The following is a 26,049-nucleotide window of genomic DNA, read 5'->3' as shown; positions in this document are numbered from 1 at the left end:
CAGCAAAGAGGTGAATAAGCGGCTCAGTTGTTTGTTACACTATTTCTGACGACAATCGTTTTGATGTGATTGAATTGCCTGAGCATATATCTATGCAATCAACATTGTTAATTTAAAACATAGCGTTAAAATATAGAGCAAAATCCGTACCATAGTGGAAAATAGTCCAAAGAAATGAAATCTGAAACAAGACAAAGAATGACGGTGAGTAAACATTTCCTTTGAGTTCAGGCTCGTAACTTTAACCTTCTTTGACCCCGATATAATATCCTATCCGATCTCATAAATATTGCCATAACTTCTAGGTTCCCTCTGGCACTCTCAAAGACATATCTTCTGGACAGAAATGCATTGCAAAATGAAATAAAACGAAGCAAACTTACCGAAGTTGTCCGCCAAGCTCGCTGAGTTGGTGTGACCCGTGTCACGGTCATTCACTCTGCTTATTTGGGGCCAAATATGATGGTATTACATCAGACCCCACATTGACTGAACCATTTCAATCTTGACTTGTCCACTTCACTGTTGTATTTTTTGCGGTTCAGCGTGCAAAGAAGGTTGTTTCGTTTCGTGCCACGCTAGATCACTTTTAATTTCGTTCAATCATTTCTAATTACACCGGACCATTCCTTCTATGACTGAACAGCTCAACATTAAGTTAAGCTATTTGTTACTGGCACAAATGATTTGACTTCGTACTGCACTGTTTGTGTCTGCATTAAATCAGTTGGCACTACACTAAACCATTGGTCAGTGAGTTGAACCATTTCTTGGTGAATTAAATGATTTGTCGATTACCTCAACCGTCCCACCATTAATTACACCATTTTGAAACAGAACACATGACCATTTGTTGTCAGACCTGATCACTCCACGTATCGTAGTCAGATGGATTCTCATTTAAATAAACTGATTCTTACTAGTTTGTTCCATTTTGATATCGGTGACTGAACCATTTCTAAATTATCTAAATCACTTACTGTTTTAGTAGACCGTTTAACACAAGAACACCTATCTATTTGTATTTAGACAGTATCATTTGTCAATCATTTATTCCATTTCGCAAACCATCACTAAACCATTTATGTTTTGTCTGTGCCGTTTAATAATCTTGTATTTTTGGTGGTGACGGCCACCCATAAGTTTCAATTAGCAGTCGCTATGTAGTTGCCTTTACTAGTTTTGTGTTTTTGTGTAGTATTATCCTTAGTTTTCTTGACCTTTAATCAGCACAGCATGTAGCTTTATCTCTGTTCCTTTGTTTTATAGTTTTTGTAAGTAAATATTGTATTTTTCATTTACCACATATCCTTGTTGATTACTTGTGATTATTTGCACAAATCCAAATTCATTTCTGTTCCTTTATACGTTTTGTAGCCTGTTTTTATCACTGTAATTACTTGTGTGACTAGCTTGTACACAGCTTAGCACTATTGTGTAATCCTGTAACTTGAACCTTTTAGTTCTGCATTTCATGTAATACTCAACAACTGTTGACAGTTTTTGTCACACAGTTTCCTGTTTCTTTATTTTTGTCATGCAATCTTCCTATTGAAATTGTCTTGTTATTTACACCAAATTACTTTGTTATTTCCTAGCTAAGTTAGCTTATTTTGTTTTGTTTTACTCTTCATTAGCATCAGGCTTATTTTAGCTTGTTTATTGTATTTCAGTGTTACTCATTCCTGTTTATTTTGTTATTGTCTCCGCTATTTTTGTCAATAAACTCGTAAATCGTACACTCGTATCTGTCGTAACTACGTCGACCGTTTTGGCCGTCTTACACACACATAAAACATTCAAGTTTGTCTAGACAAACTGTCGTGTTTTTTAATTGAACCAATTAATGTTTAGAGTGTGAACATGTCAAGTTTTGACAGCTCCGCCTGAATGTTTCTGCATGGTAAACACAGGTTGTGAAAACGTTGCGTCGAGCTTTTTGCACATGTAACATTCTAAAGTATGTTCATGAGCTGTACTGTAAACCATGTCAGTCGTGGAAGTCAAGCTTGTATATTCATATTACTTGATGGAAAGGGTCAATATGATTTAGTCTTTCCCGTAAAACCGTGAACACCAGAGAAACTTTCTGGAATATTTGTTTCGTGACCAATCAGATTCGAGATGAAACAGCAAAAGATAACACCAAACCCTAGCAGCAGGGATCAGTCAAGACTACATGAAACAACAAGCTGGCTTTTCCTCCTAAGAGAAATCTTCAAGTTTGCCTTTTTCAAATACTGAAATTGTTCTTTTAATTTTCTATTTCAGCTTATGTATTAGCAAATTATAGATATGAACAACATTTGAAGGAAAAGCGATGTGGTGGTTTTGGCTTTGTCAAAACGCTTAATTTGTGACACACCCCCTAGTGTGGTTCATGTCTTTTCACAGTCGAGTCAGGTTTCTCCTCAGTCATAGTTCAGTTCGAGTTCAGCATCGTCTCAAAGGTCAGTTGTGGTTTCTCCTCACTAGTTTTAGCATCTCTGAGTTTAGCTCTCCATTTGTTCTTTTCAAATCACCGCGTCCTCAAGCCATGGCTGCCAAATCTACATGATCATCCAGCCAAAAGTCCTCTTCCTTCCTTTTTCCAGAGGACATTGAAAATCTGTCAGCCCTGTTGGAAGAGCCAGCTTCCATTCCCCAGAATACTGGTGCTAAACCGAAAAAGAAATTGAGCAAGAAAGCTTCACCGCCCGCAGAGGATCCGTCCACTTCTGTGGAAAACCAGATTCATTTGGAGGTTCTACGTAAGGAAAATCTGGCCATGCAGTTAAAAATTGCTGAGACACAGTTTCAATTGGCACAGCTCAAAAGCGATGTTGAATCAAGCAGACAGGATCAGACACAGCCAGACAGCACATCTGAGAGCAGAAATTGTATTCTCCTCTTAATTTTTATTTCTGTTTTTCAGTGTTGTGAATAGCCCTTATTCACAATATCAGCCATATTTGAGGGCGCCTAGGTGTTGTCAGGAAAATATTACATTCACATAGTCACTCAGGGTGCAAACAGCTTGATTCGTGGTAAATTTGAGTTCAGTTCTAATGTAAACAAAGCTTTGTCGACTCTGGTTTCTGCAAATTTTCAAAGATTTCTTATAGTTAATTTCCACTTTACGGTATCATATTTATATACTTGTCCAATATTTTATCAAGACAGGAAAAAAGGACGATGTAAAGTATATATGAAATAATTCATATTTGAACTGCGGTAGTAGATGAAAGTGAAGTATGATCATCGCAGTAAATTTTCCAATTTAAGCAACTGGAAAGAAGAAGCCTGAAAAAAATCAGGGCTTCAACGGGATTCGAACCCGTGACCTCCACAATACCGGTGTGATGCTCTACCAACTGAGCTATGAAGCCACACATTGGGAACGAGGTCAATTAATTGAGTTCATATCTTCCCAGGAAAAAAGGACCGTTGTGCGGTTTATGGATGTAACAACGATCGAAGATATCTGGACAGGTAAGTACTCCAGTGATGGTTTTCGGTTCTTCCACAAGTTTCAATTTAATGATAAATTGTTTTCGTACAATGTCTTTGCTTTCCATAGGTACATATATAAGGCAGAGAAGAGAAGAATACACTTTTATTGCTGCTCTAATTCCAAATTGTACAATAAATGGTCACAGCTCATCAACAGGAAAGACCTCAAAGTCACCAAATTTACCAAGGTTTGCTCCAACCACTTCAGTGCTGGCAAACCTACAAAACAGTATCCACTTCCAAATTTATATCTCAAGGGATATTTGTCAAATGAAAGTTCAACAAAAAAAAACCTCCGACAGCTCGAAATGAAATTCCATGCAAAAAGAAAAAGAGCTGGGCACCCTTGAAGTGTATGACATCTGGAGAAAGAAATGAAGTTCAGAATCCCCAGATAAGAAAAATAAGGAGCCACGGACAGATTTCCAAGGTTTCAGTGAAAGTTTGTCTTTGTCTTCAGTAAATTACAGCAAAAAAAGTGAAATTTTAGCCTTGGATGAATGTGTCCAAGATGCTACAAAGAGGCAGAAAAATGTAGACCCTCTTTTGGATCATTGCTATCAGGACCTGAATGAAAGAACAAGTGGGTGTGCTTGGTCCATTCCAAAGCACTGGAAAAGTTGAAAATTTCCATGGACATGTCAATTTTAATTTACAGTATGTAAAACTGGATTTACACTCTGTAAATTACAATTTACATGTTAGGGTTTTGTAAAATAAAATTACAGGAAATTTACACCTTTTAGTACAGTATGTAAATGTTCTGTTAATAGTGATTTACATTGTCTTTCTCGACAATGATCATTTGAAGAACATGTAAAAACCTGTAAAATATTTTACGCAATTTCACAGTATCTGCCTTTGTAAAAAACATGTAAATTGCTTTGCTAAGCCATGTGGGAAACGTGTAAATAATTCAACCGAATGCTGTAAAAAGTCCGGAAATGTTATGTTTGTAACCCTGTAAAAACCATGTAAACGAAAAAAGGGGGCCTGTAAGAAACATGTAAAAACCATGTAAATGAAAAAAGGGGGCCTGTAAGAAACATGTAAAAACCATGTAAATGAATAAAGGGGGCCTGTGAGAAACATGTAAAAACCATGTAAATGAAAAAAGGGGGCCTGTGAGAAACATGTAAAAACAATGTAAATGAAAGGGAGCCCATAAGAAACATGTAAAAACCATGTAAATGGAAAACCTAGAAGTTGCACGGGTGCGGTGGGGGGCTGTAAATAGCCTGTTAAAAACATGTGAATTTAAAAGGGGGACCTTGCAAAGGCTGTGAAAACAATTTAAATGAGATAATGGGGGCTTTTCGAAAAACTGTAAAGACCATGTTAATGTAAAATGGAGACTCTTAGAAAAAAAAATATATAAATTTAAGAGAAGGAAAGAGCCCTGGTGACTAAGTTTTGAACTGATGCGGAGTTAGGTTAGGTAGGGAACCATCAGGAGTACCCAACGACCATTTTCTCTAAAATGCCTTTAAACCGTGTTTTAGGCTATCTGGAGTACTTTCAAAGCTCTGTAGGTTAATTTTAGGTTGCGCTAAAAAAATTTATCTGTTGGGTTATTCTAGAGGAACTTGAGTATTCTTGAACTTATTTGGGCTTTTTTGTCCATTTCCCGAAAACATTAGGTCTTATCGTCTTTCCGAAAATGATAGCTGACTTTTTTCGGTATCCAAAATGACATTTTTATCAATCCAGAAACAACAGACGTTAAATTTCTCATATCACAAAAGTTCGAGGTCACAATTGTGCTCCTGAACCGTTGAGAATGAACGAAATATCATCGATTTAGAGCGTTAAATATTCTGAAACATGAACATTCTGCAAGTAGGATTAATACAACTAAGTCTGCCCTTGCATGTTCACAATTTTGTTTTTTTGGTGATTTCTACTGTTTTGTGCTCTCATTGCCATCACTGTTATCCCAGTCCCTTCATAAGAGCATAGCAGCCTTGTGAGTGCCCGATCTCCAACAAGCGGGAATCAGCGGTCTTCATGTTAGGTACCATGTTCTCTTGGTTCTCCCGCCATTTTGGGCAGTTTGTTGGAACTTGCGTCGAACTCGAGCACTGTTTTAGCGGGACAAAATCCACTTTACCCTCACTTTGTCACCGTGCACAGTTTCAAGACAAAGTTTTCCGTTACCCAGAAGCTGAAGATAGCGATTACTGGCAACAACAACAACAGGTAAGCAATTTTTGTATAAATTGAACGAGTAGAGTAAAGTAACGTCAAGATACATTTCGTTTTGCCTTTGGTTGTGAATATGTCATTATCAAGGAGAAGTTAGATTGCTTGTGGAATCGACTTTGGTGATGTTTACCTGCCGTGCATAAACAGCTTTATTATCTGTTATTATCCGTTCTCGATAACTGAATAAGAGCATGCGACATTTGCTATTGGCTTATATGCACCTTATGATTTGTTCTGATGCATGCTCTTGTAAGGTTATGTTGCCCTCTGATGTGAATGCTAGTAAGCTAAAATGTAATGTGCCATCTTCAGCAGAGAAATTTCTCTTATGCTAGTGTAAGTATTCTGAAGTTACTCAAGTGTATACAGTAATGTTGTACCTACATGCAAGTTACAATATGCTGTTATACACAACTGTACATGGACATTGCACCCACTGGTACTGATAGTAAGTTAAATGTTGTGGAATTTTCTTTCACACACACACAAAAAAACTAAGATATTCTATAAAGAGGTATACATGTACCTTAAACTGTCATGAAAACTACACAGGACTTGAAAAAAAGGAAGAGTAACTTACCCAGGCAGGAAAATCTACTTGTCTTGGACAACACAGTATAGTCAATCGATTATTTGATACCAATCAATAGAAATTAGTCAATGATATCAGAAATCAATAAAAGGATTCGTCATGAGTCATCGATTGTGATCAAATTTTCAATAAGCATTATCGATTTTGCTGATACTAGCTTATCTTTTAAGCAACATTTAATAAGAAAGAAATGAACAAAAGATATGAAGTGAAATATGAAATCACGAATACAATTGCATAAGAACATAACATTGTATCTTGTAAACAGAATATTTTGCTGGCATACATGTATCGGGGACTATGTTTTGGGAGTCTTTGGTAGTGCCTTTGAAATCTACATAAAAAAGTTACAATCAAACATTGTGTTGAGGGGCACAGTTTTTCTACAGTTTATGTGAACTAACAAAGAGAGACCAACTTTCTGTTGATTCTCTAACAACTGATAAATCTGGTAAAATCAAATTGATAACTTGAAAATTCTCTAGCATGTGAGTATGAATTTCTTTCAATTGATTGATGACACTGACAACACTAACATTAATTTCAATTTATTGATTTATATCAATTTATGGATCGATTTCAATCAATTGCCTTATGCTGGGATGACCAGACAGCACTTTAGAGCCCTGTTACAGCTGTACATTTTACTTGTATGAAATTGGGGTCTTACCAAATACCTGTAGGTTTCATGTGCCATGCATCTGTTCAGTAGTAGCAGGGCAGGAAAAAAATTGTAAGTCACTTGCCCAGTGGGCCAGTCAATTTCAGTTTTCACTTGCCCCCACTTAAATACTAGTTGCCAATGTGGTGGCCAGTAAGGAAATCAGAGGACAATTGCAAATAAAGTACACTCGGATTCCTAAATAATTCTTGCTTTCAACCTAATAATTAACTAATCTTTAGGTCTTAAGTTTTGAAATGGAATGAATGGAAATTATCATTTATCAAGCTGGCATTTTTAGCCAGACTCACAAGACTACTGAGGCTACATTGTAATTTCACTTGCCCACCAGGCCACTGAACTTCTATTTTCACTTGCTCAAGAGTAAAATTTACTTAGCTGAGGAAATCAGATCTGGGTTTTTTCCTGCCTTGAGTAGATCACAGATAACATCGAAACGTGATGAAAACAAAAAATATTCACATAAGCCATTACCAGAGTGTGTCACAGAATCTGTTAATTTTTCAGCAGAGTCTGTCACTGATGTTCTTACCACATTTTGATGTCTTTTGTGATCTATTGCTGAACAGATGCACTGCAACATGGAATCTATCTGCTTTGCAATACATAACAAAGAAACAAAAACAAAGGGGTAAAGGTAAAGAATGCGATGTCACTGATGCGTCGGCCGACACGTTGGTCGACACACCACCAACATATCACCGACACACTACCAACGCGTTGGTCGGCAAATTGTCGATGTGTTGGCCGACACACTACCAACGCGTCGGCCAACACTCTACCGACGCATTGGTCGAAATATTTTCCCCTTTTAACTATTATTTTGTTATCTCTTTCAGTTGGAAGCAAGAACAACTTCATAAGAAAGGATGAAAACGTGATAGCTAAATAGCCGCCATTTTTAAAATGAAACACTAGTACCGAGGTCTTCTCGATGTTTTGTCCAGGGTCGGTTACCAAAGGGAGTTTATTAGCAAGTCGGCCGACATATTGATCTCACCGACATGTTTATTTTTCGTTCATTCGGAAGTTTATACTCTTTATTGATCATTGACTTTTTAATATGTGGTGGCTCCTAAAGGAGCCATTTTTAATTGCAATTTTACTGCAGTGGAAACTGTTCAGCGATGTCTTCCAGCAACTGCTCAAATGCTCGGTCTTTCCCGAACTTCTGGAACCAGGTGAACTCATCCAAGTAGCTGGGTATGTATTCATACAGGGTACCACACATCCACTTCAACTTCTTCTTGACCAAAGCCCACACGCCTTCGATGGTATTGGTGTGTGCACCACTGTCGGGGTCAACAAAGTTTTTGGAGTGATTCACTGATAGATGGATGTATCCTAGCTGGTTGAGTGGTATGTACGGAGTGAATTGATCTGAGTAGATGACAGTTCCCGGTCGGATATGTGTAGTGATGAGACGATGAACAAGTGTCTCTCTAGTTTGGTCGGGAACACGGAAGAGCAGCACTTTCTGCGATCCTCGCTCCACTACTCCAAACACCCACGGACCTTCCGAGACTCTCCCTCTCTTATACTTTCTCTTGGCACCAAACTTTGACTCGTCTATTTCCACGGTCTTCCCTAAACCTCCAAGCTTAATTCCAGCATTCAGGACTTTGTTGCAACAGATTGTTCTCAGCTCACTCAGTGCACAGATCACAGTAGGCTTTGAAAGGCTGGTAAGTCGAGCGATTTTGCTTCCCGAAATCTGCATAGCCCTGAGGAACATCAGATGCAGCCAGGTCATACAAGAATCCACTGTTTAGTGATGTGCGGTTCTTGTAGTGGCGACAGTCGCAAATGTGACTGTGAGCAGCCACCAGCGAAAAAACAGAAGACCAAGAGGGGAAGGAGGGCAGCAGAAAAGGAGCAGCCGCAGGTAGCCGCAGCCCCAGGGTCTCCAGAAGCTGAGCCTAACTACAGATCCATTTGTCGACAGCTGCAGCAGAAAAATCAACAACTTGGCAAGGCCTACCAAGATCTGAAGGCCCAATTCGACGAGCTCGAAGACAGTTGCCAAGAGAGGGAGGAGCAGGTAGCTCAGGCTCAACAGGACGCTGACGAGATGGCAGACTTGGTCCGGCAGAATGAACAGCGTATCACCGCCTACAAAGAGCAGTTGAAAGAAAGAGATGACCGTATTAAGGCCCTGGAGCAGCAGCTACGAACTTTGCAGAACTCCTCAGAGCCATCAACTGGAACTAATCATGAAGCTGCTGCGAAGGTCGACCGGAACGACCTTGCGGAAATCCATTGACGATACAAGGCAGTGCTCTCAACCCTGAACGAAAAGAAATGTAGCCTGAACAACGCTTACAGACTCGCACGCACAGCACGCAGCACGATCAGAGACTTCCTCGGCATAGCAGAGCTGTGAATTGTCAACGAAGTGACATACGAAAGCACCTTGGAGAGGCTGGGAGACCCGAAACTTTCAGTGAAAAGGATCGAGCAGGAGTGTCGAAGGCAGCTGGGTGATCTGTTGCCATTGGTGAAACGACTTCGCATCGCGAAGAAGCTGTTACCGCTGGCGTTGGAGGATGCCTTCTATTCCTAGAGGGCTCTGTCAACAACAAAAAAACGGCTCCTTTAGGAGCCACCAAGTTTGAAAAAATCAATGACCAACTCAATAAAGTTTAGCTTAATAAATAAAGATAAAGTCTCCGCCGATGCGTCGCTTGACAGTCAGCCGACGCGTTGCCCGACAGTCGGCTAACGTGTTTGCTGAAGTGAGAACTGGGTTCTAACAGTTGTCGTAATGGGAACTGGGTTCTAAGAGCACGAAAAACAAGATGGCGGTCAAAAGTAAACTTCTTATTTTCATATCATAGTGAAAGTTTTCCATTGAAGGCATGTCAGTTCAGTTTGGAAAAGGTACGTTTAGCCTTGCAATAATTCAAAAAGGCTCAAATGAGTCACCGACACGCCACTGACGCACCACCGACGCAGTTTGTACGTTACAAGGTTAAAAAGTGGCTGATGCGTCGGTCGACTGTTGACTGACTGTCGACCGACGCGTCGGCCAACACGTCGGTAGAATCGGATTCTTTACATTTACCAACAAATGTTTATGACATCATCTGTACCTTTGTCCACCAATAGAGCATAAGTGCATGTAAGAAACAATCAAATTGTGCCTGCAAATAACTTGACTTATTATTTACACATTGTTTGATAGGAGTTTGATTTATTGTGCATGAATATTACAGTGTAGAAGATAGTTAACACTGAATATTTACTGCCACAGATTTTGAGTTTAGTTCTTCTGCACCCTCTGACATTCAGTGTCTTCCAATCAGAGATGCAAAGTTCTTGTCACACAGCAGCTACAGATGTAGATATAAGATCTGTTTGATTGATGAATATTCAGGGCTCAAAATAATGGCCAGTCAACGGCAATGTCTGGCCAGAATGGTGACTTCACTGGCCAAAAACTTCACTCGCTGCTCATGTTGACCAGTCATGTCATGTTGAGATGGTCACGTTCATTCTTGAATAAACAATCAAATCCCCAACTGTTAATCTGAGAGTTTTGATCTCTTTTTTGTTATGACCGCTCACGAAAACATACACCAATGCATATCTGTTCTAACGGCTAAAGACCATCTGCTTGCTGTTTGTCATGCGTACAAGATTGTTAGGAATGCCACTTGAGCGACTGGGGTTAAATCCGTTCAGAAAAATATTAAGCCAATTTTTAAATGGTCTAGCAATGACTGGAACAAACAAATTATATTTGTGGGTTTAATTAGGCTAACATTACGTGTACTTGATTTTTTTGTAAATATCTTGACCGGTCAGAAACGGAACGTGACCAAGCTAAAATTACTTTGGCTGGTCAACATGACCGGCTACAGTCCGATTTCAAAGGTCACGGTATAAATTGGAATGATAAGAAATAAAATAATAACTCCAGTATAAAATTTGCTGATTGATATCATACACAGAATTTGCTGATTCATACACAGACATAACTTATCTTATTTAACAAAATGTTTTATGTTGCTTGTAGGATGAAGTAAAATTGAGAGTGGTCAATACATGCATATTCCTTGGCATTGATGCTTGATCAGGAAAAAAGCAGCAACTGAGAATTCTATAGTACTTATGACTCTATAAGGGGTCCAAGGCCCATTTCGTGAAGGCCCCGGAAACTTTTCAAGCCCACAAAGCCATCTGTAATAGAGCTGTGTCTAAAAACTAAGAGCTGTATATGCCTGAAACATCTTGTGTGAAGGGAATCTCTGGTCATATTGAGAATAGGCGAATAAAACAGCTCTGCAAACATAAGATTTCAAATTTTGGTATGGCTTTCTGGGTGTGAAAACTTTTTGGGACCTTTGAGAAATGGGCCCCTGGTGCATTACAGTCTAACATGGTGACCTTCAACACTTTGATATGCTCTGGCAGCTTTCTGGCACAAATTCAAGCACTTTAAACATTATTTTTAATGCTTTGAAGTATCACCTATCTGTGTTAGTGAATTAGCATTAAATTTAAATATCTTAGATTGCTAGGTTGATACTTATTGTTCAATACAGCAGCTATAAGATTTCATCATAAAGAGCAAAGGCCATGTTTACATGCATGTAGTACCAGAAAAATAATTTATTAACTTATGTTGTGTTATGGGAACTATGGTACTAGATAGGCCTTTCAATTTCAACAGGCCCCTATGAATTGTTTGGGTTTTTTTACAGTACAGTTTTTTATCACAAAAAAATTAAAGTTTGGATCTTCACCAGTCTGAATATTGTTTACAGTGAATGTTTTTTCAGGGGTCCAAAATGTTTGCACTGTTTGGATTCCGTACAGTTTTGGAAAAAGAAGGAAACTGTGACTTTGTAAACATAGCCTAAAGGATGTCAGAGGCCTTGTTTTATGTTATGCAATGTAGTATTCCTTTGGCATGAATGTTTTTATGATGAATTTAAAATGTCAATCTCTGTCTTGTGGTGAATGTTTTTTCTTTCTATCTTCTGTTATTTCAAAAGAACAATTCACTCTATGAAAAAAGTTGATCAGTACTTCACACTTACATTGCAGTAATTTTCATAATTAGGTAAAGTCTACATATGAGCCATGTGGCCCAACAGGCTGGAGGTTATCCTGCTTTCTGTAGCAGGAAGCGACTAGGACTATTTCTACTCCCCCTGGATGAGATGCCAGTCCATTGCAGGGTTACCCCACCATTAAATTTGCTGGTACCCACTTATACACCTGGGTGGAGAGGCACTGAGAGTAAAGTGTGTTGCCCAAGAACACAACAGAATGTACCTGCCTAGGGTTTGAACCCAGACCGCTCGATCAGGAGTTGAGTGCACTACATGTAACTACAAGGCCATCGTGCCTCCCACATTTTTCATAATAATTATTAAGGCTAATTTAATCTTACATTAATTACTTAGTGAGAAAAAGCAGTTTATTCATTCATTTTATGACAAGGTATTATCATTATGTTACATTTGACTTTGTCAATTTAGTGTATATTTAAGACAGTTATCCATTCGTAAACAATTTTAATTTAGTAATACACCTACATTGCAAAATTTTTACTAGTTGTAGCTGACAACAGTATAGTTCTTAATCATTTTATTATTTATGAATTAAATAGAGCTGAATATGACATGGTTTCGCACAATCTTGAAAAGGTCTTGAATTTTAGTAGTCTTCTTGAAAAGTGCTTGAATTTGGTTAAAGGAGTTCAGTCATGGTATTTTGAAATATTTTGGCCATGCACAAAGTTACATTTAAGTCATCTTGTTGTGGATAGAAAGAAAAGACAACACGTTTTATTTGTTGCAATGTATACATTGTAAACCTTATTCGTGGCATATAAAAACTATTTGAATTTTACGGAGTCTACTGATTGCAATAAATTTCTGTTTCTTTATAAATTTGCATATTTTCTACTATTATAATTAAGGTCAACAGATTTGATTACAATAAAACAGTCCATTCCATGCATTTTTCTTCAAGTTATTATTTACAAGTTATTTATTGTACAGGCTCCCTTTTTCAATTTACATGTTATTTGCGGGCTCCCTTTTTCAATTTACACGTTATTTACAGGTTCCCTTTTTCGATTTACATGTTATTTACAGGCTCCTTTTTTGATTTACATGTTATATACAGACTCCTGTTTTCATTTTCTATGTTATTTATAGCCTCCCTTTTCTTATTTACATGTTGTTTACAGCCTCTCCTTTTTTATTTACATGTCATTTACAGTATTTTGGCAACCTCCCTGTATTAAATTTACATGTTATTTACGGGTTCCCAGGTTGAATCACAAGAAATTTACAGGCTATTTACAGTATTTGCAGGAACAGTTTACATGTTATTTACATGATCTTAGCCCTTTGCTTTGAAACATTTACAGTGTTTTCTTCATCGTTTACATGTTTCACTTGAAATATTTACATGTTTTTTACATGAAACCTCCAAAACATGTAAAAGGGGAAAAATCATGTAAATTATTCTTTACAGTCTCTTTTTGATTATTTACATGTTAATTACATGTTATTTACATACTCTGTAAATTTTCAACTTTTCCAGTGAAGCCTTATGATGAGTGAGCTCACTGTAGTAAACTAAGAGATCAAATTACAAAGTTTCAAAAGGACGTGGAGCAGCTTCGAACTCTCATAACTACTCTTCAGGAAGAGAACAAAAGAATTCAAAGTAGAAGGTTTACCATCAAGGACATTGAACACTCTGACCACCTAGTACAACCGTACAATGGATTACAAAATGCAAAGGTGTTTAAACTATTAGCAGATAAACTGCGAGACAATGCAGCACGGTTGCATTATCTAAAAGGCTCTGGATCAAACACACTACAGCATCACCAGCTGGAAGAAAATAGAAAGAAGCCTGGCCTAGGCAGGAAAACTTCTGTGGAAGGAGATTTTTTCATGACCTTACTTTGCCTAAGACAGGGACTTACAGTGGGAGACCTTGCTTTTAGAATGAAAGTGTCCCAACCAACAGTTTTATAGAATTGTGACCACATGGATATCCTTTTTGTCAAGGGAGATGTCACCACTTATTTACTGGCCAACACAGGAAGAGATTAAGTCATATCATCCTGAGTGCCTCAAGAGCTACCCAAATGTCAAAGCAATCATAGACTGGACTGAAGTATATATTCAACACCCATCACTGGCTGAAGCTCAGGCTCTGATTTATTCTAACCACAAAAGTACCAACACATGGAAACACATAAAGTTTTGAAATCCACTAAAATTGATTACAATGACTACCTCTTCTGAACACTGCCCATCCATGTGGCAAGAATAGAACCAAACTTTAACAAAAATTCAAGAAAGCCAATTTAAGTCACATTTATGCAATCAAGCTAAGTGTTTCCGAGTACCACAAAGCTGTAACTAGGATTGAGATTTATTTTGTGCAAAAAGCGCTCTTTATTCATCTATCGTTGTCTTGATGTCTTTTACACTTTCTGATCTGCCTGTAATTTCAGAAAACAAGATTCTCAACTATGGATGACAGAAAAGTATGTTATTTGTAAAAAACTTTGATGGCAAGGCCAAGGTCGTAACACTAAGAGAAAAGGGAAGTGCGGAAATAAATTGGGCAAGCACAGAGCGAAATGATTTCATCTCTACAGTTCCTGGGCAGCAGGTTTATCAAAACTGCTGGCGAAATATTGTCTGCCAAGTAACATCAAGGGAGCCAAGAAAATTCTCATGTCTGAAACTACTAGCAATCATCGCTCTTTAACTCGCCAAGCAGAACAGTGTTTCTCATTCAAAACTGACTGTTTCTTTCGTGGTACCAAAGTTGAGTTTGGGGAACAGTAAAAAGACTGGGGGAAGCGTTCAGGGTTACGACAATTCAAACGAAAGACACGATATTGAAAATTTGTTCAGAGAGAGGGGACGAGTGGTCTGATACGATAAGAGCAAGGCTTCTAAATGTGCATGATTTGCCTGCTGCTGAAGCAGTTTACCACCAAACCTGCAGTGTAAACTTCCGCACAAAGAGGAAATTACCTAAAGTTTTTGAAGGGGATAAGCAACCGGCTGTCAAAAAGAGGAAAGTTGGTCATCCCCAGGATTAAGGAAAACGCGAGGCCTTTTTTAGTTACAAAGTTTCTTGAAGAAAAGGACAACGAGCAGATAACAGTGAGCAATCTAGTCGAGAAAATGGAGGAATGTTTGAGTGACACAAATAGTGAAGCTTACAGACGGCAGCACATGAAAACCAAACATCCTGAGTATTTTGGAGATAAGATCGTGATAACAGATATTAACGGTAAGCCGAATGTTGTAACCTTTTGAACCACTGCTGCTGCAATTTTACAGGAGTTTTACGTACAGAAGGATGACATGGATATCGAAGAACAAAAAATGAACATCATCAAAACAGCAGCTAGGCTGATAAAAAACAACCTCAAATCACTTGCGACCTCAAGTGGCAACTACCCCACGATAGACAGCGATGCTAAATCTCATGTCCACTTTCTTCCTGCCTCACTTTCTGCATTTCTGGGAGTTCTCGTCTCAGAGAAAAATAATTCATTGAAGGTAGCGTCAATTGGGCAGGCCATTGTTCAAGCTATGCGGCCACGTGTCGTTATCGCACCTTTACAGATCGGGCTTGCAGTTCAGTTGCACCACAACTTCGCCTCGCGCTTCCTTACTGACACCTTGCATCACCACTGGTTTTGTTCATCTTACCAAGAAGTGCAAATGTTCAACCAGAATGCTGCACTTAGCCAGGGAACTAATATACCCTCTTTTAATGGCGAGTTTGTTCAGTATGCAGCCGACAATGTTGACCACAACTCTAGGACACTCGCGGTATGGGCATGATCACAGTTGCTGTGCCTGGTACTAAACACAATTGTAATGTCCCACGATGCAAAGTTACTGCAGAAGAAATCTTGACAACTGGAAGAGTAGAGATTCATCTATGTGGACCCAGTCAGGTAAATGTGGAAGACCCCACTTCGAATCTTGACATCCTGTGAAAGGTATCTCTACTGTTTGGCACCCCACGTCCATCTTGGAGTGGCATGATGCAATCTGTTCACCAGGGAAGGCACCCGGGCAAGTCTTCAATTATGTTCCTTCCGATGATGGATATCAAGGCGACGATGTCACGTGTATTTCTTCCACCCGAACTTTGTAACTGAGCATGCCAAGGAACACGGAATTGCCAATCCCATCATCACATTTGATCAGCCTCTGTGGTTAAAGGCCTTTGACATAATACAGTCTGAACCAGCTGACAGCGATTTACGCAAAGTGATCATGCGTCTTGGTGCTTTTCATGTGGAGATGAGCTTTCTTGGAAGTATGGGCCATCTGATGGCGAGGTCCGGTTTATGAGAAGTTCTGGAACTGACTTGTGCATCTAATGCGGTAGACCATATAATGACTGGAAAAGCAATTACTCAGGCCGTTCGTGTGCACCTCATCGTGGACACCGCTTTGAATGCGCTGCTGCATTCGGAAGCTCTGGAAGTACCCATACCACTCTTACAACACACAGGTAATAGCCATTTATTTTGTCTATAAAGCGTATCTGGTTTGATTGTCATTTCTTATTTTCTTGTTACTTTTTATTTTGTAGTTTCTGAGGAAAATTCCATAATTTGCAACGCGAACGGCAAAGATACAGTGGACAGAGACAATGAGAATGAGCAGCGAGGTAAAATTTACACGATACACTTTTACATGTCACTCAAATTAGACAGCAATTATGTCAAATTATTTTACATTTTATCATTTCAGGTAATGAGAGTACTGTTGCGTCTGAATTAGCTGATGAAATTTCCGAGTCAAGTATCGCCTGATCCCCTCATGCAGAAAGCACTCATAACAGTAAGTATCAGTTTAAAGTCAATTCTTTTACTTTGACAAGCGTTGCTAAAATAAAGACAATTTAATTTAATATTGCAGGCCACCAGCATCGTTTGGAGCCGACGCCTGAAGACATCCACTTGCAGGTTGGAATTTCAAAGATTGAAGAGGTGCGTGCATTGTTTGATAAGTTGACAGGAAAGAAAGTCTCAGCTGAAGAAGCAAGCACAGCAGATGTTCTGAGCAAGATTCAAGAATGCGTACGCAGAAAGAAAGACGTCCTTGCTGAGAGAAGCCGCACTGCAGCACTTTGGATTCAGTACCTAGAAATGGTGGACATATTGCGCTCCTTTCTCAAAGCAGAGTGAACAGCTAATTGGGAACTCCACCTCGAGGCATTGACAAGAATGCTGCCATATCTCGCTGGTTCTGGCCACAACTTGTACGTTAAGTGCGCTCAACTATACCTACAGTCGATGACGGACCTCCAAACAAAACATCCGGATGTCTACAGAAACTTTGCTTCCGGTCTTCGCGTGGCAAGAAGGAGTGATAGGTTTTTGGCAGGATTATTGATTGACCTAATCATCGAGCAGGTTCTTATGAGAAGTCTGAAGACGAGCGGAGGCTTGACAAGAGGAAGGGGCCTAACGGAGCAGCAACATCTTATCTGGCTATTATCTATGCCGGCATGCGCCAAAACCAACCACAGTATCCAAGAGTTGACGGGAGTACAGTTTGATTCGGGCGAGCAAAACAAAGATATGTCCAAGGCAAGACAGGCAAGAGACACGAAAGACACAATGACCACCATCAGTACTCTGGCTGATCATAACCCTTTCTCTCCTGACAGTGACAGTCTAAGAAACATCATGAATGGGGTAAATGCCAATAGTAGTGTTAATGCTGATGACGCCAAACGTGTCGGGGAGATCCTGTCGTCAATGAATGGGAAGAGTCCCATGGATTACACATTCAAACGAAGTGCCCAGGCAATCACTATGGCATCGAAGTCCTCTGTGAAGATTAACAATGATCAAGTACAAGTTGACCCGCAACTTTTATTTCAGCGACTGATCATGGCCTGTGAAAACTCCCAACTTGCAGAATTATTTTGATACGAGCTCTGCAGTTATCCCACATCTCTTTTTGACTTCCCATTAACGCTTAGACAACCACAAAAACCAGTGCTAGCAGAAGCACTGTGGGCAAAGCTTTCACCAGAGGCCAAGACCTAGCCCGAAGGAAATGTCCAATATGTGTTGGATGGAGGTGCCCTTCTCCACCAAGTCCCATGGCCGAGAGGTTCTCCAACTTACAAGGAAGTGTGCGACTTGTATTGCAGCTATGTGCATAGGAAATACAGAAGAGCGATAGTGGTATTTGACAGGTATGACGAAATGTCAACTAAAGCTATGACACAGCAGAGGTGCGCATCAGGGAAGGTTGCTGCCACTGTCACCTTTACAGAAAGCATGTCCATCACGCTAAAGAAAGATAACTTTCTCTCTAACCCCAAGAACAAGCAATGCTCTTTCATGATGCTGAGTCAGGCTCTACAGAATGCAGGCTGCGTGACACACCACTCTGATGGTGATGCCGATCTAGTTATAGTGAAAACTGCTGTAGAGTCTGCCCAAACAAAGACCACGGTTCTTGTAGGGGACAACACAGATTTGCTAGTCCTCTTGTGCTATCATGCTTCTGAAGATGGCTGTAATCTCTATTTCAGACTAGAGCCAAAGGCAAACATGAGAGGGGCACGGGTTTGGCATATGAAGAAAGTCAAAGATCAGCTTGGTAGGGAAGTTTCCAGGAATCTCCTGTTTCTTCATGCCATGACCGGCTGCGACACAACCTTGCGCCTGTATAGAGTTGGCAAGGCAACGGCGCTAAAGAAATTTGAGAATGTACCATGCTTCAGAGAGCAAGGTAACACGTTCAGCTGCCATTCGGCTGTATCTGACGTTGTTGCTGCAGGTGAAAAAGTACTCGTGGCACTTTTCAGTGGGAAGCCAGGGGTTGGTCTTGACTCTCTCAGGTATCAGGGGTAGTTTGAGAAACTTGCAACAAAGACTTCTCATATACAGCCACAGAATCTCCCCCCAAGTGCAGCAGCGACCTGATTCCACAGCCTGCGCATCTATCTACAAGTAAAGGCAGGGGGAGGATGCAGAGATGTTGATCGAGGACTGGGGATGGAAAGTAATTGGCAATTAATTGGTTCCTGTTGCGACGGACCTGCCACCTGCGCCAGACTTGCTTCTACAGTTAATCAGATGCAACTGTTTGTCTGACATCTGCACTATGAGGTGCATCTGCCATAAGAATGGTATGCAGTGCTCTCCAGCCTGTGGCCAGTGCAAAGGGTCCGCGTGCACTGACTCTACCACCGCCCTGGACTACGAAAGTGAAGATTCGGAAGACTTACTTGTATAGCATGTGTAGATTACAATTCAAGAATGGCTCTATTTCTAGCGTGAAGATAAGGGCTAAACGTGTCTTGGAAAATGTAAACTTTCAAATAACTCAGCATTTTACAAGTTGTTCTTCTATGGGCGTTTATTTTAAGATTAAGGTCCAGGAAACATTGTACTAAGAGTATGTTCTTAATTTTAAGGGAAAGGCATGAGTTATATTAATAAAACAGCCGTAAACAGCAACTTCCTGTTTATAGCCTGGTTTTCATGTTGCAGCAGAAAGCGAGTTAGACGTTGATCATATTTGGAGGCTTTCCCACGCTTGAATCTTTAGAGACTTTTAATATGTTAATGTATAGGTTATTTCTAACTGGTTTACGATGAGAGAGCTTCTGTTGCAATTAGTACCAGGTCTGATTACAAAATGCCTGGACTATTAGTACGTTGAGACAGATATTACCATGTTTTCACCTGACGTTAAGAGAAAACAATAGCTCATTAGCGTAATTCTTTTGAACAGAGATATCACGCCCAATTTTCCTTGAAAATTTCATTATAAAATTAGGGACCCTATGTGCCTTTTTTTAATCATATTTTCACAATCCTCCCCTTGCAGATATAAATTCAGCCTCTTAGGAACCTTTTGCGTACAACTCAGAGGGTGCACTACAGTATAACTGTGACAAAGTGGCAGTTAGATTTCCCAACAAATGCCATAAAGAAATAGAATCCCATTTGAACACAGCGAAAGGATAATCAGGGCCTAAATGTGGACAATGGTATCGTTTCATCCAAACATATTTGCCACCTGCCTCAATAGTGAGGCAATTGAGGGATAAATTGAAAGGCTGCGTGCAAGAACATCCCCTAGATTTTTTGGCCATTTTGAAGTGTTGGCTTCGTTTTACCTGAGAAACATTGCCCCGAAGTTTTTTTCACTGGGGTGCTCTTTGTTCTCGAGAAATAACGTATGCAAAAAACTGAGTTTCCCAAGCAACATCTTTTGGAGATCTTTTGTTGAAAGAAAAACAAGAAACCACCTTATTATTTTGTTTAACAGCAAACAGGCAGACTGTTTATAGAATCTTAGCTGTCTTAAAGTCAAAGGAAAATAGTATATAGAGCGAAAAACTGGGAAAAGATTGTTTACATCGGTTATTGTGATGTGAGCACAACACGTGAATCGATCGCGCATCAAACGAAATTCATCGAACAAAAAAGAGATGTGCTGCATTAGAGCTCTATCAACTAATATCTTAAGCATTGTTTTAAAGTACCTTGTATGCTTGCCTGGTGGTTGAGAGGCATCATAAAGTCTCGATAAACCCGTAAGTCATCAGCACGTTTTAAAGAATCAAAATGTGTTCTGAAACTTTGGAGGCAGCTAATATACCGTAATCGTGTTATCGGCGTTCGAAGTCAGATTGAGCAGGGGAGCAAAGTCCAAGAGCAGTTCTTGCCCAAGAAAAATACCCTCTGGTGAGTCTTGGCCCATTTGCCAAGCATTGCTAGCGTCAAAGTTTCGAAAGCGAGAACTGGTTTTAGACTTATAAAATTTGTCTTATATCGACCGCCATGTTTTCCCGTGCACGAGGTGTAAAGACCCTCTCCAGCATGCATTGCGATCACGTTCTGCGGAGGTTTCTCAAACTGGTAACTAGATTGTTTAAACATAAGGATGGCCAACAAGTAGTGATCGATTGTAACATAGATCTGTGATCCAGGTTGCGTTGATTTTATTTCAAATCAGCAGGATTTGTAGTGTTTTGAGCTTCTGGGATCAGTGGACATGCAGATGTATGGAGACCCGTACGTTGCGGAAAAGGGTTAATCTGTTAATCTGTCAATCTGTCAGCCCTATTTATAGCGTGTTTTCACGTGAAATCAACATCATTGAGCTTATAAGTTGCGTGAAATTACCATTTTGCTGTTTTCTAAGTGAAACTAGCATCCTTGCCATCAAGCGTTAACGTGAAATCAACATTTTAACCTATTTAGACCTGAAATCAACATCATTGAGTGTATGCGCTGCGTGACATTGACATTTTGCTGGTTTCTAAGTGAAACCAACATCCTTGCTGTCACGTGTTCACGTGAAATCAACATTTTAACCCATTAAGACCTGAAATCAACATCAATAAGCTTATGCGCTGCGTGAAATTGACATTTTGTTGGTTTCTAAGTGAAATCAACCTCCTTGCCATCACGCCTTAACGTCAAATCAACATTTTAACCTATTTAGACCTGAAGTCAACATCATTGAGCGTATGCGTTGCGTGACATTGACATTTTGCTGGTTTCTAAGTGAAACCAACCTCCTTGCCGTCACGCGTTAACGTCAAATCAACATTTTAACCTATTTAGACCTGAAATCAACATCATTGAGCTTATGCATTGCATGAAATTGACATTTTGCTCGTTTCTAAGAGAAATCAACCTCCTTGCTGTCGCATGTTAATGTGAAATCAACATTTAAACCTTTTTTGACCTAAAATCAACATTTTTGAGCTTATACGTTGCGTGAAATTGACATTTTGCTGCTTTCTAAGTGAAATTAAAGTCCTTGCGGACGCGGCAGGCCAATCCTTTGTTATGATAAACCGAGGCAAGACTTCGACTTATAACAAAGGCTTGGCTTGGCTATTATAACAAAGGATCAGCTCTGTTTATCATAACAAAGGCCCAGCTTCATTTATTTGAAGACCGCGGCAGGAAAAGGGCACTAGGTATTTTAATCAAAAGTGAACTTTGTCAAAAACACTCCAAATTTCGCATGCAGTTTTGTTTAGGTATGTTTAACAATGTCCCGTAGTTTGTCCGCTAAGCTTTGCTTTGTTTTCCAGATATTGCATATGCAGAAAAACCACTCGCTTTTCCTAGCGGCGTCTTTATAAACGAAGCAAAAACCAGTGACAAAAATACAGGACCACGTTTTTCTATTACATTGAAGACCACATGCAAAAATTCAAGCCCTTTCGCGAAAATATTTTTTTCACCCAAATCGTCACTTAGCATGGTTTTGCACTCACCCCTTCAATTAACCGCCACCAAGCATAAATCACCAAAATATCACCTCTGAAGTCTTGAGATCAATGGAAATATTTATTACATAACCTTTCTTTTGTTTAGTCTGAAAGTCTTAAGCGAGATTTCATGGGGACATTTGTTTTTTTTCTAATTAAAAAGGCCTACGCTGCATGCAACTTTTTAATAGTTTGTAATTAAAATGTGTTCGGCCTTCATTCACGTTTGCCGTGTGCACATCACAAATAAAAACATCATGACACTCTCAAGTCAAAGGGTCTTAAGAAGCTATTCACACGTTTAGCTTTCTTCTGATTAGTTTGAAGCGAGATGTCTTAAAACTTTTCTTGTCTTAATAGAAAAAAAAAGGGAAGCTGACCTGTATGGCACCTTTAGAAGTTTTTATCAAAACAATGTGTGCATAAACAATGCTTATCTAAACAGCCGTCGCGGGTACATCACAAAAAATACAAAATCACACTTTTGCCAGTTTTGGTACTCATAAGTTTAGTTTTCTTTGGTTCAATTCGAAGGGAAAAATCAAGAGAAGCTATTTTTTTAACAGAAAAATCTTTGCTGAGCTTTATGGAACATCAAAATAAAATTTTATTTGCCGCGCGCACTTTGCAGACAAGGACAAATGTGGTGAACAATAAGTGTGAATTTGTCAATTAAGTCGCCACGTGTATGTTTGAGGCTAGAAGTTAATTAAGTAATATGTTGTTTTCAAAGTCATTCAAATGTAAACATAAACTTTTTTCAACACAAAAGGGAACGAAAAAGCCAATCAAGTGACAGGATTTTTGATCTGACCAGAGTTGTGGTTTAGTATAAAAGGCCCATACGCTGCCATCAGTTTTTAAAACACTTGTTGCTGACTGCTAGCTCAAAATGAATCAAATCGCGCGTATTAATTGGAAATGCGGCCAGTATTCTGATGTTTTTCGGTCTACCATAGTCGATCCATCGCCACTTATAGAAGGCCAGAAAGTGCATGTTGTCTGGGGAAAAGGAAAGGAGTACACTGCCACAATCAGCTGTTATCCCCTTATCGAAGAAGAGCTCTTTGATAATGGTCAACCGCAGCAACGCCAAGCAAAGGCAAAACGAAAAATTGTAAGTATTTGTTACTTTGGCAATTTAACTTGTCTTTGATTTAAATATTAGGAATGCCGTATAATCAATCAGTTAAATTCAATTTATGTAAACATTTGGTGGCAATCGTTAGCTTACAGATGCTGCCCAGTCCCCTGAGCCAGCCAAGAAGGCCCGCAAACCTGTAAAAGGAAAAGAAACAAGTGGAAAACCAAAGGAAAAGCCTAAAGGAAATGTATGTATTAACCTAATTGCCCTTACTTCGAAGATTAGCTTTTGCCAAGTCTTACCGCATTGTGATTTCTTTCAGCGGTAAATAAGGCTCACATTCAGGGTCGGTTCAGCCTCAGCTCGAAAATTTATATGGTTTTTATATAAAGATGAGCAAATAATAGTGTGCAACATTATTTGTTGACTTGCTGATTGCCAAACAACCTTGAATTGTAATTTCGCTCTGACTCACTATTATGCTTATAATGTTGTAGCACTTATGTACCTTAGACTTAAAATGTTTGCGCAGTTAATCTGAAGTTGTTCTTGTTCGTTTCCTTACAAGGATTGTTTTTATGAAAATTGCAAATTTAATAGGAGGGAGACATTGGTGTTTGCAGTATTGTGGCATTAGCCAATTTTTCATGCGGTACCTCAGTGATTTTAAACCGTTGATACGTGCTGCTAAAATGGCATACGTTTGTTTATAAATCTTGTAACTGACACAGTGTAATGTTGCTTCATACGTGATACTCAAGTAACTGTCAGTCCATGTTGAAAGTTTGTGTTTCCTTCTATATATGCATAGAGCACTCCTACGACTGGGTTAACCAATTTTTCTATTGTTTCTTTGTTTAAATCTTACATCATGCATGTCGTTTATATTTCCACAGATTGTGAGTATCGCATCACCCAGCAGGAAGCCAGAAATAGTCAAGGAGTCATCTTCAGACAGTGATTTACCAGAGGATGAATTCCCCCTTTCAGACTTGATTCCAGCACGACAGGCCCAGCAGTCTGCCAAAAAGTCCAGTATCGAGGGCCTGATTGATCGGGCAATCCACACATTGGATAAAACAAATACTGTAAGTTTTTAAAGTTTGATGATTTTGTTACTCGGATTTCTGGAAAGGAGCAGAAAGCTTTAACAATTTGACTAAAAACTAAAATCAAACAATGAAATTGACATGTTTAAAATATGTTTTTGTTTTTATTCAGCATACTTTCAAGTAATTTTGACTACAATTTGCAATTACACGTTCTACACAGTTCAACCTATCCAAGTGATTCATCTGGTTCAAAATTTCGATGTTAAAAGTTAACTACACTCTCTTTTTTTATACTGAGAATATTGTTTTTCCGGCCAAGGCTGAATATTCTTATTTTTCTGCCAATATTCGGCTGAAAATATTCTTGTATTATTATTAAATTAGTTGCATGTTATCCAGTTTTTTTTAAGTTTGCTTGCTAGTTTTCCTGTTTAGAAAAAGGAATAATTATGTCATTTAAGTCAAAAACACACAATTGCATTTTATTAACAGATTTTCAACACAAAATTGTATTCTATTGAAAATCTCAGCCTCTGGTTTATTCTTACAATATTTTTAAAATTTTGCAGATTTCAGCCTCGATATTCTTATAAAATATATTCTTATAAAGAAGAAAGAGTGTATTAATTTAATGTCCTTTTACTTCAGGTTACCCAGAATGATTACCACGAGGCAGTAACGGAGCTTGGACTACTCCGAACAATGGTGGAACGGCTAGAATGTTCCTTCGCCAGCCAAGAAGCAAAATTGGTTGGGATATTCGCAATGATGACATTAAACCCACCCCAGCAACCCAGCAAACTTCAGCAGCCCAGTCGGCAGCCCCAGTTTTCCACTCCTGATTTAAACTACCACAGACAGAATTCACTTGAGCTGCTGTTAACTCCACCACAGAGGACAAATTCCCACCCAGATGCAGTCTGTTTCATTTACGCCCTCTTTGGCGGACCCGGACAGAGTGCTTGATCACTTTGACGATTTCATGCGTCATTCGCAGCAGGATTTAACAGGTACACACATGTATTTCAAATGTTTGGTAATGGTAAATGTGACATATTGGAAATCTAAATCAGTTTGGAGTTGCATTATTTTCAACGGAATGATTCATGGTTTTTCCTCATGTTTGGTGGTAATAAACATCAACGTTTACACGTAAACTCTTTTTTGTGAGGACCTTTTTATATAAGAACGCAGAGGCTGAGATTGACCCAAATTTTAAGAACATACAAAGAACACACCCCAGGCTGAGAACCACTGGAGAAAGTTTATTATGACAACTTTTTTAAAGAACAGTATGAACTCTGTTAAATTGCAACATAAAACTTGAGTCTATACAGTCCCAATATATACCAAGATCATACCTTCATTTCCACTGCTTTTAGGGACATACATGAACATAAACTACGAGCTTGTCTTATTGCATGGTTCATCGTAGAACATCTTTGGCTGTATGGTTGGTGACTTAAGAACATCTTAAGAACGTTTCAGGCTCAAATAGCAAAATAACCTCTCCTTTCTTAAGTTTAGATATAGTCCCTATCGGTGGATCGAGTAAAGTGCGGCTTCCTAAAGAAGACTATGTGCATGTGAAGTCAGCTGGAAAACCGACAGTGATGGCCCTGCGTCTCGTCAACAGGCTGTTCTCCAAGGAGACTCTAAT

General features: G+C 39.2%; 1 protein-coding gene, 1 non-coding gene and 1 pseudogene across 2 annotated transcripts; 1 reads left to right on the top strand and 2 right to left on the bottom strand.

The window, feature by feature from the left end:
* Nucleotides 1-3,295: 3,295 nt before the first annotated feature.
* Trnat-ggu (transfer RNA threonine (anticodon GGU)) lies at nucleotides 3,296-3,368 on the bottom strand. Its single transcript has one exon. It is a non-coding gene; the product is annotated as a tRNA-Thr (tRNA).
* A 4,412-nt stretch (nucleotides 3,369-7,780) lies between these two features.
* LOC149117025 (uncharacterized) lies at nucleotides 7,781-8,751 on the bottom strand. The gene has a single exon (XM_089282715.1). The coding sequence runs from the start codon at nucleotides 8,722-8,724 to the stop codon at nucleotides 8,074-8,076; it is 651 nt and encodes a 216-aa protein (XP_089138841.1). The 5' UTR covers nucleotides 8,725-8,751; the 3' UTR covers nucleotides 7,781-8,073.
* A 5,747-nt stretch (nucleotides 8,752-14,498) lies between these two features.
* Nucleotides 14,499-19,259, top strand: LOC149117024 (uncharacterized; annotated as a pseudogene).
* Nucleotides 19,260-26,049: the final 6,790 nt, after the last annotated feature.

The sequence above is a fragment of the Orbicella faveolata genome, unplaced genomic scaffold (assembly GCF_042242905.1).
Source record: "Orbicella faveolata isolate gen_17 unplaced genomic scaffold, um_ofav_v1 contig_12, whole genome shotgun sequence".
Classification (NCBI taxonomy): domain Eukaryota; kingdom Metazoa; phylum Cnidaria; class Anthozoa; order Scleractinia; family Merulinidae; genus Orbicella; species Orbicella faveolata.
This window is presented reverse-complemented; position numbering and strand designations above follow the sequence as displayed.

Bases quoted from the DNA above. Each gene is read 5' to 3' on its own strand.
- LOC149117025 (XM_089282715.1), bottom strand. From the start codon at position 8,724: ATGACCTGGCTGCATCTGATGTTCCTCAGGGCTATGCAGATTTCGGGA.